Below are 18728 nucleotides of genomic sequence, written 5' to 3'. Positions count from 1 at the left end.
CGGTCTGTTGTTCTACGTTGACGTGAGTCAGCGTACTTTTGGCATCCAAGGGCTGCTCTGTTGCAGTCATCTCAGTCTGTGTTGCCACCTCAGCTCTTCCAATAACCTTTGAGAGCTCCGAACCCCTTTCGTTTGAATATTGAAGTTCATGTTCAAGTTTTTCCCATTTCAGAGTCCTGTCCTTCAGCATATGCAGGAGTTGGCTGACCGTTAACTCCTCTGACATCAGACGTTTTGTGTGCTCCTGCTCCATTTTCTCCATCAGCTGCTTCTGTTGTCTTTCCAGATTCTCCAACTCTATATCAAAGAACTCTTTCGTTGCATTCAACTCTTGCTCAAAACGGCGAAGCATTTGTTCTAATTGCTGTTGTAGTTTGAAATGGAGTTGAGTTCGAGCCCGGTGTCCCTCAGAAATGGGCACATCAGTAGACTTGCCAGACTCAGAATCCACAGTTAAACTATGTTGTTGTTGCTCAGTGGAATTCTGTGCTGAAACTTTGTCTTTTGCACCTGAGTTGGGCTTACCATCATCCGTTCCAGAGTCTGGGCCGACTATCTTCACCGAGTTCTCACTCGTTATTGTTTGTAGGAAATGCCAGTCCATATTCATTTTCCTAATCCACTCCCGTCCTAGTAGTGGAGGACCTCCTTCAGATATCACATATAAGTCCATTATTTGACTGTCTTCGCCCTTGTGGGCCACTGCAACCTCTATTTTCCCGATGGGGTACACTCTTTGCCCCGTGTATGTTTTCAATATAATCCCCGTATCCTGTAGGGGAATATGTTGGAATAACTTTCCGTAATCTTTCTTATTTATGACCGTCAATGCCGATCCAGTGTCCAATTCCAGTTTTACTTGGACTCCTTCTATCTGAAGAGTGACCCAAATTGTCTGGAGGTCTGCACCCTTACCAGCGTTGAGTACTCTTAAGCTAGCCAGTTCATTACAGCTTAAGCTAGCCAGTTCATTACTGCTAGCGTCTGAATCGGACTCCTGTTCGGTCACCTTGTGTACCTTTGCGTATTTTCCTTGCGGTGACTTCTTGTTGCTGGTCTTCTTCCCTGACCTGCATACTCTAGCTATATGTCCAAGCCTACCACAAGTTCTACATTCTTGGTTTTTAAACCAACACTGGTTCTGATCATGCGTTGTCTTTCCACAACGATAACATTTGCCAGAACTCACACCCAATTTGTGTGCACTGAGCTCCGGTGACTGTAGCTGCATTACTGCCGTGCCTCTCGCTGCGGCTTCGTGTGCTGCTGCCATAGTGACCGCCTTCTCAAGCGTCAGCTCATTCTCCTCGAGCAGTCGCTTTTGTGTATCCTGTTTAAATAAACCACACACAAATTTGTCTCGTAGTGCATCTGTCAATCCCGTTCCAAACTGGCAATATTTCGCTAATTTACGCAATTCCAGCAAATATTCAGCATTGCTTTCATGCTGTAGCTGCCTTCTGTCGTAAAATTTAAATCGTTCCGCTAGCATCAGCGGCGTGGGGTTTAGATGATCTTTCAGGACAGTAACAATCTCATCGAACGTCTTATCCGCCAGTTCATCTGGTGATAACAGGTGTTTCAATTGCCCGTACGTCTTCGCACCCATTAAATTTAATAATGTTAGAGCTTTATCTTGGTCACGAATTTTATTGGCCTTACAATAATTTTTTACTCTTTCAACATATATGGCCCAATCTTCGAGGTCACTATCAAAGGTGCTAATATTCCCGTGTTTAGGCATTGTAGATTTGCAATTTCTCAGATTTTATTTTCTTTACTTGTTATCAAAGATGGCGGCTTCCCGCTCTTGCCGTCGTCCTCCGCCCACAAAATGGCGGTTTTCCCGCGCTTGGCGGTCTTCACCCGTCCCCCGACGCCGTCTCCCTTCAGCCCTCGAGTGCGGCCCTTATCTTCGCCGCGATCGATAGCCCGCGCTGTGCACCGCGACTCTCGCACCTTGAGCTTCTGCAGCCGCCGCGCCTTTCAGTCCGAGTGCGGCTCTTATCTTTGGTCCCGATCGCTGGCCCGGCTGCGCCCCTCACTTCAAAGCGGCCCGGCCCTTATCTGCCGATCGCTATCGCCCTACCTCTCTCTCTTCCCCAGTCCTGTCTTTACTCCGGTTCACAAGCTGATGGAGGCTTCAGGGTCCTAATGCCTGTCACTTCCAGTCGCTGGAAGCTGTCAGGATTTCTGCTGCCCTTCAGTTTTGAGTGGGGTGTTGAGGATTGAAACCTCTCTTCAACGTCCTGTCTTTGGACGAAGCCGCCTGGAATAACTGCCGCAGGGTAAGAGCCTGACTCGTCGCCAGTGTTAAGTATGTGTATTGTATTGAACAATTAACACAAAGACTTAAACGTATAACTCAAACAGGTCTTTACTGGTTGGAGGTAGGGACTATACATAGGTCTTTACTTCATGCCCACAGGCGGGAACTGAGGGGGATCAGTACCCACAGTACTATTTATACCCCTATGGCCAGGAGTGGTACTGCGTATCACTACGCCCAACAAGTAGTGCAGTCCTGTCCATAGGTTCAAAGTAGCACACATATTACATACACAACAGTTTTGGATGGCCCCGGGTTCATCATCCTCCCCGGGTGGGCTGTACCTCCGCTGTTGGATGGGGCACATCGGTCCTGGTCCTGACCTATCTAACGGGGGCTGCTGTACCTCCCCTACCACTTCATCTTCCACCCCCCTTTGCTGCCAGACCTGCTGAAAGTTCGGCGTTATGGGTGGTGGCCGTGAAACCTCTGGTTCCCTGACTAGCTCGTCCCCAGGCGCTGCCTGCGGGACTGTTCTGCTTGGGTTGCCGGTAAAGTCCGACTGGCCTGCCTTCGGGCTGATAAGGCATACCATCCCCTTTGCCCTCGCTAAGGCCATACTCAAGCTTTCTATCTCTCCCCTACAGAGGCCATGATCTGCTTCCTCGAACCCTCGGTCTCAGGCTAGCTTATACGCTGCCTTTACCTCCCTAATCTTCTCCTCCTGCTCTCGTATTTCTTGGGTAAGGCGGGCGTTCTTCTTCCGCAACCTTATCTCACTATTCTTGGCCTCGGTAACTTGGCACTCCAGATACTCCAGCTTGTGCCTCGTGTTACTTTTGCCCTCACTAATTTGGCGCTCCAGGCGCTCTATTTTGGCCTGGTGTTCCCTGGCTGTCTGCGCTCATTCCTGATTTAGCGTCTTAAGGGCAATTAACAATTTCTCCTCCGCTAGGGCCTTATCCTGAATCTCTATTTCCTTATCCTGGACTTCCAGGGCTGCTTCCTTAAGCTTGGCAGCCTGTGCCTCTACAACTCCGTCCAACAGTAGGACCTGCCTCTTGTAGCACATTAGCCACACTGCTTTCTCTATTGACCTTTTATGTTTCTTACTCTCTGTCCACTGGGCGGCAGCATCTATCGGACGCTCAGGCTTTAACAGAGTGCTTATCCATTTCTTGGTGATATTCACCTTTCTAAAAACATAATCGGACAACCTCTCTTCCATAGCTGTTCCTTCCTCCGCACCATTGTCTGCTATATCGCTTACTGCTGCCGATGGTCCTGCCGCGGTCGCTATTCTGTAAGGGGTTTTACTGTGTGGGTGTATTGGGTTTGTCAGTTAAGCCTCTGACTACCCCCTTTGAGTGGCTTGAATCGCTCACTCCTTTTTGAGTTCTGATCACCGGACTTATTTGCAGGTAGCGATATAGAAAACGAGCAGACCAGTGGTTTGGTGCAAAGAAAAACCAAGATTTTATTACCAGAGAACGATTCTATACAAAGGATAATATGGATGCAGTACACTTACACTTAACAGGGATGGGAAATAAATGGCACATCGAGGGAAAATGACTAAAATGACAATTTTAGCAACCCCCTTAACTCCCCCCCTCTAAACCTCGCTAGGCTATCTTATGAGGGGTCAGAATTCCATGCTCACCAGTCCAAGTCGTTTAAACAGATGAGAATCTTGCTTCTTTGCCCTGCTGCCTTTCGATGCCACGTGGTTTCAATGCTGCACAGGGTACCGTCCAGGTGAAAATACCCCAGTAATAAAATAGTTTCTGGCAGGGTATTTCACCTCTCGGGATGGGCTCTTCTTCGTAGGTCCTCTTCCTGGGGTGGTGGCAGGCAGGGCGCAGGAGGCGAGGAGAGAGAGAGAACATGGCTTCCTGAGGGGCTATAGTTATACTCCTCTCGGTAGCCCTTATCCCACGCGCTAAATCAGCTCATCCTTTGTCTGATTTGAGCGGGTTGGAATTGAACAAAAGGTGTCGATCTTGGCCCATCGACTTAGATGGCCGGTAATAGCTTCTAACGGTCCCATAACTGCTCTCCTTTGTTCAACAGATTCCTTGATGGGGCCAGCTTAACCTGGATGGCTCCGCTGATCGTTTGGATCGTTTGAGTAAACAAGCTTGATGGCCTGTAAACGGGAGCCTGAATGTAACTGAGTTTGCTCCCAATACATAAATGTAAAAGTTCTGTCTGGTTTCGTGATCTCGCAGACATCGAAAATACCCAAGCTGTTAGCTTGTCACAGAGTCCACAATTGGGACTTACAGGCTTTTGGTCACGAGGTTGACCGCAGCCATTTTGTGTGCCCCATTTTTAAAATCAGTCCAACCAGGGTCTCTTTTAATTAAATAATCTTCGGGGCGGGGGGGGGGGGGGGGCTGGCGGGGAACTGCCTGAATTTTGCGAAATTTACATAAGTGCTATCTTTGGCTCAGTGGGTAGCATTCTTGCCTCTTGAGTCAGACGATTGTGGGCTCAAGCCCTACTTGAGTATATAATCTAGGCTGACCCTCCAGTGCAGTGCTGAGGGAGTGCTGCACTGTCGGAGGTGCCGTCTTTCAGATGGGACGTTAAACCGAGGCCCCGTCTGCTCTTTCAGGTGGACGTAAAAGATCCCATGGCACTATTTCGAAGAAGAGCAGGCGCGTTCTCCCCGGTGTCCTGGTCAACAATTATTCTTCAACTGACACCAAAAAAACTAGTAATTTATCTCATTGACAATTGTGAGAACTTTTGCGAATTGGCTGCTGCATTTGACGACAAAAGAACAGTGCCCACACTTCAAAAGTATTTCATTGCCTGTGAGGTGCTTTTTGTGTGCCAAGGCCATGAAAGTCACCAAATAACTCCCAGTATGTTCATTCTGGTTCATTGTAAGCCTTTCCCAGATCACACTGACAGTTCTCCCCTTCCAACTCCAAATCATTTTGGCATCTTATCCTTCAGTTCATACTGGACTTTTCTCTCCTCCCTCAAGTTCACGCTTTCACTTTGCCCCTATCCTGCTTCATGCTCTCCCCCTTCTACCCTCACCCAGCTTCTGCTGCCACTTTTCTCCCCCTTCCACTTCACTTAGACACTCTCCTTCCCCCTCCCCTCACCACTGTTCCCAGCTCATATCAGCTCTGGGGAGATTCTACACTGCTTCATGCTATGGCTGGGAATTAACACTCAAAACTATTTCGAGATCAGGTATCCCCTCCTAATCATGCAGCAGACTCCCACCTCTTGGAGCAACAGCAGCTTTCGGTAGGAGGCAAGAGTAGTGGTGAGGGGCGGAGCCAAGAGCAGTGGTGAGGGGCGGAGCCAGGAGTGACAGCAAAGGTTGGGGAGAGTCGTTGCTAGGACTAACAGCGAAGGTTGGTGGGAGTCGGAGTCAGGAGTGACAGCGAAGGTTGGTGAGAGTCGTTGCTAGGAGTGACAGCGAAGGTTGCTGAGAATCGGAGCCAGGTGTGACAGCGAAGGTTGGTGAGAGTCGGAGCCAAGAGTGACAGTGAAGGTTGGTGAGGGGCGGAGTCAGGAGTGACAGTGAAGGTTGCTGAGGGGCGGAGCAAGGAGTGACAGCTAAGGTTGGTGATGGGCGTTGCTAGAAGTGACAGCGAAGGGTGGTGAGGGGCGGAGCCAGGAGTGACAGTGAAGGTTGGTGAGGGGCGGAGCCAGGAGTGACAGCGAAGGTTGGTGAGGGGCATTGCTAGGAGTGACAGCCAAGGTTGGTGAGAGGCGGAGCCAGGAGTGATAGTGAAGGTTGGTGAGCGGCGGAGCCAGGAGTGACAGCGAAGGTTGGTGAGGGGCGGAGCCAGGAGTGATAGTGAAGGTTGGTGAGTGGCGGAGCCAGGAGTGACAGTGAAGGTTGGTGAGGGTTGGAGCCAGGAGTGACAGTGAAGGTTGGTGAGAGTCGGAGCCAGGAGTGACAGCGAAGGTTGGTGAGGGGCGTTGCTAGGAGTGACAGCCAAGGGTGGTGAGAGGCGGAGCCAGGAGTGATAGTGAAGGTTGGTGAGTGGCGTTGCTAGGAGTGACAGTGAAGGTTGGTGAGGTGCGGAGCCAGGAGTGACAGCGAAGGTTGGTGAGGGGCGTTGCTAGGAGTGACAGCCAAGGTTGGTGAGAGGCAGAGCCAGGAGTGATAGTGAAGGTTGGTGAGTGGCGTTGCTAGGAGTGACAGTGAAGATTGGTGAGGGGCGGAGCCAGGAGTGACAGTGAAGGTTGGTGAGGGGCGGAGCCAGGAGTGACAGCGAAGGTTGGTGAGGGACGGAGCCAGGAGTGACAGCGAAGGTTGGTGAGGGGTGGAGCTAGGAGTGACAATGAAGGTTGGTGAGGAGTGTTGCTAGGAGTGATAGTGAAGGTTGGTGAGGGGCTTTGCTAGGAGTGACAGCCAAGGTTGGTGAGGGGCGGAGCCAGGAGTGATTGTGATGGTTGGTGAGGGGCGGAGCCAGGAGTGACAGTGAAGGTTGGTGAGGGGCAGAGGCAGGAGTGATAGTGAAGTTTGGTGAGGGGTGGAGCCAGGTGTGACAGTGAAGGTTGGTGAGAGTCGTTGCTAGGAGTGACAGCGAAGGTTGGTGAGAGTCGGAGCCAGGAGTGATAGTGAAGGTTGGTGAGGGGCGGAGCCAGGAGTGACAGTGAAGGTTGGTGAAGGGCGGAGCCAGGAGTGATAGTGAAGGTTGGTGAGGGGTGTTGCTAGGAGTGATAGTGAAGGTTGGTGAGGGGCGTTGCTAGGAGTGACAGCAAAGGTTGGTGAGGGATGGAGCCAGGAGTGATAGTGAAGGTTGGTGAGAGTCGGAGCCAGGAGTGACAGTGAAGGTTGGTGAGGGGTGTTGCTAGGAGTGATAGTGAAGGTTGGTGAGGGGCGTTGCTAGGAGTGACAGCAAAGGTTGGTGAGGGGCGGAGCCAGGAGTGACAGCCAAGGTTGATGAGGGGTGTTGCTAGGAGTGACAGTGAATGTTGGTGAGGGGCGTTGCCAGGAGTGACAGCGAAGGTTGGTGAGGGGCGGAGCCAGGAGTGACAGCGAAGGTTGGTGAGTGGCGGAGCCAGGAGTGATAGTGAAGGTTGGTGAGGGGCGGAGCCAGGAGTGATAGTGAAGGTTGGTGAGGGGCGGAGCCAGGAGTGATAGTGAAGGTTGGTGAGGGACGGAGCCAGGAATGACAGCAAAAGCTGTTGAGAGGCGGAGCCAGGAGTGACAGTGAAGGTTGGTGAGGGACGGAGCCAGGAGTGACAGTGAAGGTTGGTGAGGGTCAGAGCCAGGAGTGATAATGAAGGTTGGTGAGGGGCGGAGCCAGGAGTGAGAGTGAAAGTTGGTGAGGGGCGGAGCCAGGAGTGACAGCCATGGTTGTTGAGAGGCGGAGCCAGGAGTGACAGTGAAGGTTGATGAGGGGCGGAGCCAGGAGTGACAGCGAAGTTTGGTGAGGGGCGGAGCCAGGAGTGTCAGTGAAGGTTGGTGAGAGTCGTTGCTAGGAGTGACAGTGAAGGGTGGTGAGGGGCGGAGCCAGGAGTGATAGCCAAGTTTGTTGAGAGGCGGAGCCAGGAGTGACAGTGAAGGTTGGTGAGGGGCGTTGCTAGGAGTGACAGTTAAGGTTGGTGAGGGGCGGAGCCAGGAGTGACAGTGAAGGTTGGTGAGGGGCGGAGCCAGGAGAGACAGCCAAGGTTGGTGAGGGGCGTTGCTAGGAATGACAGTGAAGGTTGGTGAGGGGCGGAGCCAGGAGTGACAGCGAAGGTTGGTGAGGGGCGGAGCCAGGAGTGACAGTGAATGTTGGTGAGAGTCGGAGCCAGGACTGACAGTGAAGGTTGGTGAGGGGCGGAGCCAGGAGTGACAGCGAAGGTTGGTGAGGGTCGGAGCCAGGAGTGACAGCCAAGGTTGGTGAGGCGCGTTGCTAGGAGTGACAGCCAAGGTTGGTGAGGGGCGTTGCTAGGAGTGACAGCCAAGTTTGGTGCGGGGCAGAGCCAGGAGTGACAGTGAAGGTTGGTGAGGGGTGGAGCTAGGAGTGACAGTGAAGGTTGGTGAGGGGCGGAGCCAGGAGTGACAGTGAAGGTTGGTGAGAGTCGTTGCCAGGAGTGACAGCGATGGTTGGTGAGGGGCGGAGCCAGGAGTGACAGTGAAGGTTGGTGAGAGTCGTTGCCAGGAGTGACAGCGATGGTTGGTGAGGGGCGGAGCTAGGAGTGACAGTGAAGGTTGGTGAGGGGCGGAGGCAGGAGTGACAGTGAAGGTTGGTGAGGGGCGGAGCCAGGAGTGACAGTGAAGGTTGGTGAGAGTCGAAGCCAGGAGTGACAGCGAAGGTTGGTGAGAGTCATTGCTAGGAGTGACAGTGAAGGTTGCTGAGGGGCGGAGCCAGGAGTGACAGCGAAGGTTGGTGAGGGGCATTGCTAGAAGTGACAGCCAAGGTTGGTGAGGGGCGTTGCTAGGAGTGACAGTGAAGGTTGGTGAGAGGCAGAGCCAGGAGTGACAGTGAAGGTTGGTGAGGGGCGGAACCGGGAGTGACAATTAGAAGTGGAGCCAGGAACAGAGCTGATTTTCATCCACAGATGTGGACACTATCTCCAAAACCCTGATGGCCCTTGTGAATACTTTCAGCAAGTCTTTCATGCATTAGCGTGTCATCACTCACTCAATAAACATAAGGAGGGATATTGTTGCATAACTTGTTGGACATAACAGTCTGCATGTAACTTTTATGTTTCAAATGAATTTGATTACTTGCCTTTTGAATCCGTAGGCCTTGAAAGATTGCCAAAACCCAAGAACGTGTGTGTAAATTCGACCAACATGAGGCATATCCTGAGGTGGAGTCCTGTGAGAGTTCCTCTGGGAGACGTCAGCTACTCAGTGCAGTTTCAAGGGTATGTAGAACATAAAAGGATTCATTGTGACGGAGTTGATTGGTTTAACCTTTCTGCACTTATAGAAAGAAAGAACTTAAATTTATACAGCGCCTTTCACAACCTCAGGACATCCAATGACGTACTTTTTGAGGTATGGTCACTGTTGTAACGCAGCAGCCAATTTGCGCACAGCAAGATCCCACAAACAGCAAAGTGATAATGACCAGGTAATCTGTTCTTCTGTTCTAGTGACGTTGGTTGAGGGATAAATATTGGCCAGGACTTCGGGGCGAACTCCCCTGCTCTACTTCGAAATGCTGTGGGATGTTTTACGTCCACCTGAGAGGGCAGACTTAGTTTAACATCTCATCCAAAAGACGGCACCTCCGACAGTACAGCACTCCCTCAGTACTGCACTGGAGTGTTAACCTAGATTATGGGCTCAAGTCTCTGGATTTGGATTTGAACCCACAGCCTTCGGGCTCCTGGTATCCTGGCCAATATTTACTCAATTAACATCACCAAAACGGATAATCTGCTCATTTATCTCACTGCTGGTTGTTGGACTTGACTGCACACAAATTGTTTCCCCACAATACAAAATTGATTACGCTTCAAAAGTACATTATTGGCTGTGAAGTGCATTGAGATGCCCCAAGGTCATGAAAGGTGCTAGACAAATGCAAGTTTTTTCTATTTTAAGTGTTGATTGGAAGGTGAATTTTGGGTTTCAGGCCAATGTAGCTTTCTTTTTTTTTGCTTTGAATCTGTAACAAAGTGTGATAATGATGTCAGGAGTCTGGATATGTATATCTCAGTCTCAGTGGGGAGCAGCGCTTCCCCAAAATTCAAGTGCATTCAGTCCATGATTTTTTTTGTCCCATTCATTTTTTGGATTGGAGCTCAGGGACTGCACTCCTGTATTCCCTGAGAAACTCTCCCTGTGAGCTCCACTATCCGCTGGGAGCGCTGAATCACAGAATAACCGCTCTAATTCCAACACTGCACGGAACAGCGTACAATATACATGTGAAACCGGTGGCTTAGTGGTCTGCACTGATGGTGCAGTTGGTAAAGACAATGCCAGTACTAATGCTGATGGGTATACGAAAGGGTAGATAACTTGCCTGGTGCATACTGACATTTCAGCCTTGTCCATCAAGTAGCTTGCTGCAATTCATTTTATTTGAAGATTTAGTTTTAAACCTTATTGCTCACTGAACTACACAATGCTATAACACACCATCCTTTCACTCCTGGGACCTGGGTCTGAATCCAGTACTGACTGGTGGGATGATCCTTCGTGAAATATGTTTCGTCATTTCTCAAGCCTGGTCCTAACAGGCATGGATCCACAACACAGAAGCAGAGTATGACATGCAAAGAGTGCAGTTTAATATAAATAAATAACAGAAGGAGCCAGCAGCAATGGGAGACTCGTGTCTAGTAGGCAGAAGCGTAGGGCAACTTCTGATTGGACCTCAGCTTTGGTTAATTCATGTTTAGTGACTGGCAGCAGAATGAGGCAACTCATAATGGACAGGGGGGCAAAAGAACACAGAATGGGGAACTCATAATGGACAGATGGGCAAAAGGGCCCAGAATGGGGCAACTCATAATGGACAGATGGGCAAAAGGACCCAGAATGGGGCAACTCATAATGGACAGGGGGGCAAAAGAACACAGAATGGGGCAACTCATAATGGACAGATGGGCAAAAGGACCCAGAATGAGGCAACTCATAATGGACAGGGGGGCAAAAGGACCCAGAATGGGGCAACTCATAATGGACAGATGGGCAAAAGGACCCAGAATGAGGCAACTCATAATGGACAGGGGGGCAAAAGGACCCAGAATGGGGCAACTCATAATGGACAGGGGGGCAAAAGGACCCAGAATGGGGCAACTCATAATGGACAGGGGGGCAAAAGGACCCAGAATGGGAGTGAACAGTAAGTCTGTGATTTCACCAGACCACAGTAAAAGAGAGAGAGAAACAAACAGAAAGTATTTTGGGGGTGGAGGGATGGGGTGGGGAATGGTGGAGAGTGAGAGAAACAGATGAAGATAAAGGAAAAAGAAAGAATTTGCATTTGTATAGCGCCTTTTACAACTTCAGGATGTCCCAAAGTGCTTCACAGCCAATGAAGTACTTTTTGAACAGTAGTCACTGTTGTAATGTAGGAGAAAAGAGAAGAATGTGAACCAAGGTAGAGGTAGAGAAAGAGCAAAGAGCAGACAGAAACAGTGGGGGGGGGAGGAGGGAGGGGAGGGGTGGAGGAAGGAATGGTTTAGAAAAGGGAAGAGAGTCTGAAAATGAACGTCAGCAATGAGAAGCAAAGAAAAAACGTGTAATATTTAGCTGTGTGAGAAATCATACCACAAACAAAGGTGGAAACCATGATATCATTGCATTCTTGTAACTAAGGAAAAGCTGAGGCAAAAGGCAGGGGATATACAGAGGAAAAAGGAAGTGCACATGAACAACAGCCCAGTTGTAAGATGAGCAAGTGCTTTCGCACCTCAGAACGGTGCAGCTGCAGAGTCCACTGGCATGGGGCTTACGGTGCCCTCTTGTGGTCGAGAGGTATTACAGTCTCTGTAGCTTCCAGTTCTGCCACTGCAATGCTGCCATCTAGCTTCAGAAAAAGCTGTTACCCAATTCATAAGGAATAATTCCCCTCCATTTGTCAGACTTGTTTACTTGGAAAAAAGAGGAGACTTTGAGGTGGCCTAATTGAAATTTAAGACTATGCAATGGACCATTAAAGTTGATTCAGACTGTAATATCAAAGGGTACAAGATAAAATTCAGGAGGAATGGAATAAGAAGGGAATTTGCACAGAACTTCTTTAACCAAAGGGTAATAGGCTGTAATAGTGTCAGCTGTGGCTCGCTCTCACCTCTGAGTCAGAAGGTTGTGGGATCAAGTCCCACTCCAGAGACTTCAGCACAAAATCTAGGCTGGCACACCAGTGCAGTTCTGAGGGAGTGCTGCACTGCTAGAGGTGCCATCTTTCAGATGAGATGTTAAACCGAGGCCCTGTCTGCTCTCTCAGGTGGATGTAAAATTCCCATGGCACTAGCATGGGAGTGCTCTCCCGTGTCCTGGCTGATATTTATCCCTCAGCCAATATCACTAAAACAGATTATCTGGTCGTTATCACGTCGCTGTTTGAGGGACCTTGCCGTGCACAAATTGGCTGCCGTATTTCCTACATTACAACAGTGATCAGACTTCAAAAGTGCTTCATTGGCTGTAAATGCTTTGTGGTGTCCTGATTTCGTGAAAGGCACTATATAAATGCAAGTTTGTTCTTTCTCTAAATTGTGATAGAGTTGTGGATTAAGTTAGCAGGGAAGCCAACTGAAACAGACAGTATGAACGGGGTCAAAAGACAATCAAATGTATTTCCACAGAGAGGGAAGGGATTGAGGGAGATGGTGAGAAGATGAGTTGGTCAGATCGATCTTCAAAAAGGGCTGAGTTTGCCAACCCTTGAGGCCTGCTCCTGTTCCTAAAAATTCTCGCGGTCCACTGTGGAATGAGGATTCCCATCCTTGAAAAAAGCAACAAGGACAGTAACAAGTGGCTGGTGGAGGTTATCACGGGCAGTTGGCACAGTGTTTGTAGAGTTCACTTAAAGCCTGGCTGAGGTTATACAGACTGTTCTTTCTCACAGACTGAACCCAATATCTCACTGGCCCACAACGAATTCCAGGAATTCCTTGACGTGTGGAAACGACCGTCATGACTCCTTTGCACCTGCATCGATTGAGGGTCAGCAGTCCCTCCTACGCAGCACAATGCATCATAGAGTCGTACAACACAGAAGGAGGCCATTCGGCCCAACCTGCCTGTGCCGGCTCTCTGAAAGATCTATCCAATTAGTCTCACTCCACTGCTCTTTCCCCATTAGCCCTGCTTTATGAGGAAGGGTTTCCTCTGACAGAATAGGGTTCCAGAGGTATCAGTGGCCCTCTATTCCCTAAGACCAGTGGAAATTCTTCATCCGTGAATCTTGGCAATGTGTGCCGGCAGGCTATTTGATTACGGGGGAGGGTTCACAGCCAGCCCCAATGCTGCCCTCACTGGGCATTCGCAAACACTGAGCTTTCCAGAAGTGTTACTTGGATAACGATCGGGGAGCAAGAGCTCCAGGCGACAGCAAGCTCTGCCGATGTTAGCTGGCTCAGGATGGCCCTGAGGGCCGAAGCTGCTGCTTTGTATGGCTCTCTTGAACACTTGCCTTTACCACAAGAGCCATTGTAGGGAGGGAAGGAAGGGAGCAGTTGGGACCAGATTTAATGTGAAGTTCATTGTTTTTTTTCCCGCCCCTGTCTTTCAGCGAGTTTGAAAGAAATCACAGGAAGACTTGGGTGGTAATCTCAGAATGTTCTGGCATCACCAAAACGTGGTGCGATGTCACGACAGACATATCGTCAGATGTTGACTATGATCTGAAGGTTCGGACGCAGCTTGGGAACGTCACTTCAAAATGGGCGCACCTCAGTAAACTCTTCAATCGTAAGGAGAGTAAGTAACGCGTGCAGTTAAGGCTATCAATGAGGTCTAGTTGTACAGTTTCCACAGCAACGTGAGTAGCTTACATGCAGATTTGGGTAGCTTCATTCTGTTTGTGTAGGAGTGTGTATAACATGTGGCATCGATACCAACAGCTTAAAGCACAATGCCAAGGTATGCCCATGACATTTTGTGGCCTGGAAATTCACTTGAGCCTGGCAATATACTGGGAACTGGAAATACACTGTAGCCCGGCAATACACCGGGGCCTGGCAATACAGGTGACATTGGTTAAGGGAGGCATGTTGACCAGGACTCCTTACTCCTCTTCCAATAGTACCATGGGACCTTTTATGTCCACCTAAGAAGGGAGACAGGACCTCGGTTTAGCGTCTCATCTAAAAACATCTCCAACAGTGCAGCACCTCCTCAGTGCTCCACTGCAGTATTAGCCCAGATTATGTGCTCAAGTTCTGGAACAGGGTTTGAACCCACAACCTTCTGAATCAGAGGTGAGAATGCTACTGGCGAGCCAAGCTGATACAAGTAACTAACTCACTTCCCCCCCTCCCCCTACAACTTGTCCAACCGTTTCCCTTCCTCAGCAACTTACCAAGTTACTTCTTAAAGCGAGGTGCCCAAGTTTTGTCTTCTCAAAACTAAATTTATGGATATCTAAGGGCTGATTTTACACATGCGTACTACCGTCCAGGCACCTTGCCCGCCAGTCAGGCTTATCAGAAAACAGAGTGACTTTTGGCATTGCAGCCATCTTTGGTTAGGGTTAGGGGTTAGGCTTAGGGCTGGGGTGGGGGGATGGTGGTTAAGGTTAGGGTTAGGGTTAGGAGTAAGAATGTTAGGATAAGGGTTTAGGGTTAAGGGTTACAGTTTACGGTTATGATTTGAGGTTAGGGTTTTGGAGATATGGGGATAGTTAGCGCTGGGCATTGTACAAGATCGGAGCTGACATCTGCGCAGTTACCTCTGGGTTATCATCGTCTACAACTACATTCGTCACCAAATGTGTCCTTCAGAAAACCGCGCCCATAGTTCCCTAATGTTGGTGGCTCCCTACTGGTAGTGGTCATTCACACAATCAGTCTGTGCGTCCTCTTGAAATCTCTCTATGCAGCTGTAGCTCTTGATTTATCCTCTAATTCTTTATCCATTAATTCAGGGCTCTGTCCTCCCTCCCACTCTGTTATTTCCTATCAATGGTCTCCTCCCTCCATCATCCAATGCTCTCCATTCTTTCACTCTACTTAATTCCACTCTACATTCATCGAATTTCTTCAGATGTAATGCCCTCAGTGTTCATACCCGCCTGTCCTCTGGCATCACAGTGGCTGAATCATTACATCCTGATCTCCTCAATTGAGGCGATGGAAATCTTATTTCTTTCACTATTTCTTCTGTAAATCTTAGAATTCACTGCAATTCTTGCTGTTGATGGTCATTTTTGGCCTGGCTTTGGGTAGGATTGTTCTGGTGTAGTAAACACCTTTTTGAATGCTTTCATAATATGACTATGCATAGCAACTAGAGCAATTCTTCCCTCTCTGTCAGCTCTGAGCTTAAATGGAACTCCACTATCTCTTCTGTTGCTAAGCAGCATCCAAGAAGCTCATTCATGTCTCTCAGCATCCACTAACTCTCCATAAAGCCCAAGTCCATGCAACACTTGAATGCTGCTCCCTTATCTGAAGAGGTGCTACTAGCACCTCTCTCGCACTCCTGGATCGGACACAGAAAATAGTTTGTCATCTCTCTCTTTCTCCTAGCATTTCTTTACTTTATCAACACCACCATAACCAATTTCAGCGACTTGAGCATAGAATATAGCACTCCAGTGCAGTACTGAGGGAGTGCTGCACTGTCGGAGGTGCTGTCTTTCAGTTAAGATGTTAAACCGAGGCCCCGTCAGCCCTCTCAGGTGGGCGTAAAAGATCCCGTGGCACTATTTGAAGAAGAGCAGGGGAGTTATCCTCGACGTCCTGGCCAAATTTATCCCTCAACTAACATTGCTAACATAGATTATCTGGTCATTATCACATTGCTGTTTGTGGGAGTTTGCTATGCACAAAATTGGCTGCCGTATTTCCCACATTACAACAGTGACTACACTTCAAAAAGTACTTCATTGGCTGTAAAGCACCTGGAAGGTCCTTGTTACATTGTTATAGTATCACATCGTTAAATGGAACTACTTTGGTATGGAACTACTTTGGTATGGTGTAGTTATATTGCTATGTGGCACACTGTGCACGGGCAGCGTCGGACACCTTGTATCACTCCGCACCATGCGGCAGCACAGAAACAAGGCAAGAATACAGCTAGTAAAAGCAGTAACTAAAATGAGCTAAACGTGTCTGTATTATTTATAGTATAAGAACACAAGGAGACACAACATGGTGGCAGCAGTATAAGTGAGTACAAAATTGTGCTATACGAACTACGAATAAGACGAAAAGTGATTTTATGAGCTGATTGTGAGTGCTGATGTCTGCGGTGATTTGAGAGTGAATTGTACGGGAAACTAAAATGATGACTGTGCAAATGCAACCCCTCATGAACTGGGAAGCCGACGATATAGTAGAAGCATTCCGCAAGTTCAAACAGAAATGTGAGCTTATATTCAAATGCTTCCTGAAGGGCGCTACCAACGAGGAAAAGGTTAGTTACATTCTGTTGTGGACAGGAGAAAAAGGTCTAGATATGTATAATAGCTGGAGTTTGACTGAAGAGGAAAAGGAAAACCCTGCAACAATTTTTGATAAATTCAGCAATCATCTAGAGCCTAAATCCAATCACCGTATACACAGATACAAATTCCAGAGTCTAAGACAGGAACCCAGTGAAACAGCTGACAATTTCCTGACAAGGCTGAGAAATGAAGCCAGCAAGTGTAAATTTAAGGAAATGGAAGAAAGGCTTATGGACCAGCTAATATGGGGATCAGCGCATGTAGAGGTACAAAAAGCCCTGATAGGAAAAGAAAAGCTCGGAATAACAGAGGCTGTAGATACTGCGAGAGCTCATGAAGCCATGAAGCAGCAAATGAAAACGCTGATTTCTCAAACGGCTGACATGCGGACGGCTTCTGAGACGGACAACAGAGTGGATGCAGTGAGAGAAAAGTACAACACACAAAGACATGCACATGACAACGGGGGAAACATGTGCAGAAATTGTGGAAGACCGCACGATTACACAGACAAGAGGAAATGTCCAGCATATGGAACAAGCTGCAATGCATGTGGCAAACTAAACCACTGGGAAAAGAGGTGCAGAACGAGGAAAGAAGGAACATACATCAAAAACAAAGGCGGACAACAGAACCAGAGAAAGAAACACAATATCCATGCCATGTATGAGCAGGATAATGATGATGATCACGACAATGCACTAAACATCGAAACCATAAAGATACAGCTTCACGAGATGTCCAGAGCGGAAAATACTCCGAGGAGAGAATTGCACACCATCACCCAAATCAAAAAAAAAGGTCAAAGGTCGGCCCAAAACCATCAACTTAAAATTGAAGCTGGACACAGGGGCTCAGAGCAACATTCTCCCATTGAGACTGTACCAGCAGAACTTTCCTGAAAACCTGAGAGAAGATGGCTACCCGAAAAATGGTTGTTTAAAGGCAAGTAATGTCACGCTGACAGCATACTGGGGGGGGGGTGGTGAGATTAAACAACTTGGAATAACCTTTATCAAAGGGACACATAAAAGAAAGAACATCAACTGCATGTTCTATGTCACCGACACTGAGGGGCCAGCGATCCTGGGATTAAACAGCTGCGAGAAGTTGAGATTGATCTCAGTGCATCACGAGCTGACGGAAACGCCACTGAAGATAGACAGCAACACCCCACTGGAGAACCGCCCACAAATCAAGAGTAAAAAAGACTTGATAGACATGTATCCGGAATGTTTCGATGATACAGTGGGATGTTTCGGAGTTTTCCAATACCATATCACCATCGATCCAGAGGTAAAGCCCGTTATCCATGCTCCACGAAAAGTACCCATTGAGCTGAAGACAAAGCTTGAAAGAGAGCTAAAAGAGATGGAAGAAAAGGGAGTGATCGTAAAGGTCACTGAACCCACAGACTGGGTAAACTCAATTGTGGTACGAGAAAAGCCAAACGGGCGTCTCAGAATATGTTTGGACCCCAAAGATCTAAACCAGGCGATAAAGAGGGACCACTATCCCACCCCAACGCTAGAGGAGATTACGCCATCACTGGCAGGAGCCAAGGTTTTCTCAAAACTAGATGCCAGAAATGGATATTGGAATGTGAAGTTGGATGAGGAATCAACAACACTGACAACATTCAACACACCATTTGGGCGTTACAAATTCCTGCGGCTACCATTCGGGCTAAAGGTCAGTCAAGATATCTTTCAACAGAAAATAGACGAGACATACAGAGGGTGTGAAGGAGCTATAGGAATAGCTGATGATATTCAGATCTATGGAGCAGATGAAAGAGACCACGACATGCACCTACATGAGGCCATGGAGAGTACCAAGAAGGCTGGCATCAAGTTAAATGCAGATAAGTGCATAGTTAAAGTCAAGGAATGCCAATTCTTCGGTATGATTTATACACCAGAGGGAGTCAAGCCAAATCCAGAGAAGATTGCGGAGATTGCTGAAATGAAACCACCCAAAGACAAGAAAGAGCTGAGGAGTTACCTCGGCTTGGTCCAATACGTGAGTTCTTTCATCCCACACATGTCGGAACATACAACAAATCTCAGAGAGCTATTGAAAGAAGACGCCGAATACCAGTGGTCTGAATCACACGAAAGGAATTTCAAACAACTTAAAGAACTGTTGTGCAAAGAAACAAGTCTGTCATATTATGACAGAAGAAAACCAGTCACTCTGCAAGTAGACGCTTCTACCAGAGGACTAGGGGCAGCTCTGGTGCAGGAAGGAAAGCTGATAGCTTTCGCATCAAAAGCCTTGACGTCAGCCGAGACGAGATACGCCAACATAGAAAGAGAACTATTAGCAGTAGTGTACGGATGCGAGAAATTCCATACATACCTATATGGCAGGCGATTTACAATAGAGAGTGACCATCGTCC

At 48.4% G+C, this 18728-nt stretch overlaps 1 protein-coding gene across 1 annotated transcript in view; it reads left to right on the top strand.

Annotated features, from left to right (window-relative positions):
• The window catches only part of il20rb (interleukin 20 receptor subunit beta), a 124583-nt gene that overhangs the window by 52389 nt on the left and 53466 nt on the right, over positions 1–18728 (top strand). Inside the window, exons 2-3 of the mRNA XM_085989491.1 lie at positions 8992–9115; positions 13447–13634. Of these exons, the coding sequence (XP_085845617.1) occupies positions 8992–9115; positions 13447–13634 (312 nt within the window). The remainder of the gene's footprint in view (positions 1–8991; positions 9116–13446; positions 13635–18728) is intronic.

This window comes from Somniosus microcephalus, chromosome 6 (assembly GCF_052327205.1).
Source record: "Somniosus microcephalus isolate GS21.2 chromosome 6, FLI_Smic_1.0, whole genome shotgun sequence".
NCBI lineage: Eukaryota > Metazoa > Chordata > Chondrichthyes > Squaliformes > Somniosidae > Somniosus > Somniosus microcephalus.
This window is presented reverse-complemented; position numbering and strand designations above follow the sequence as displayed.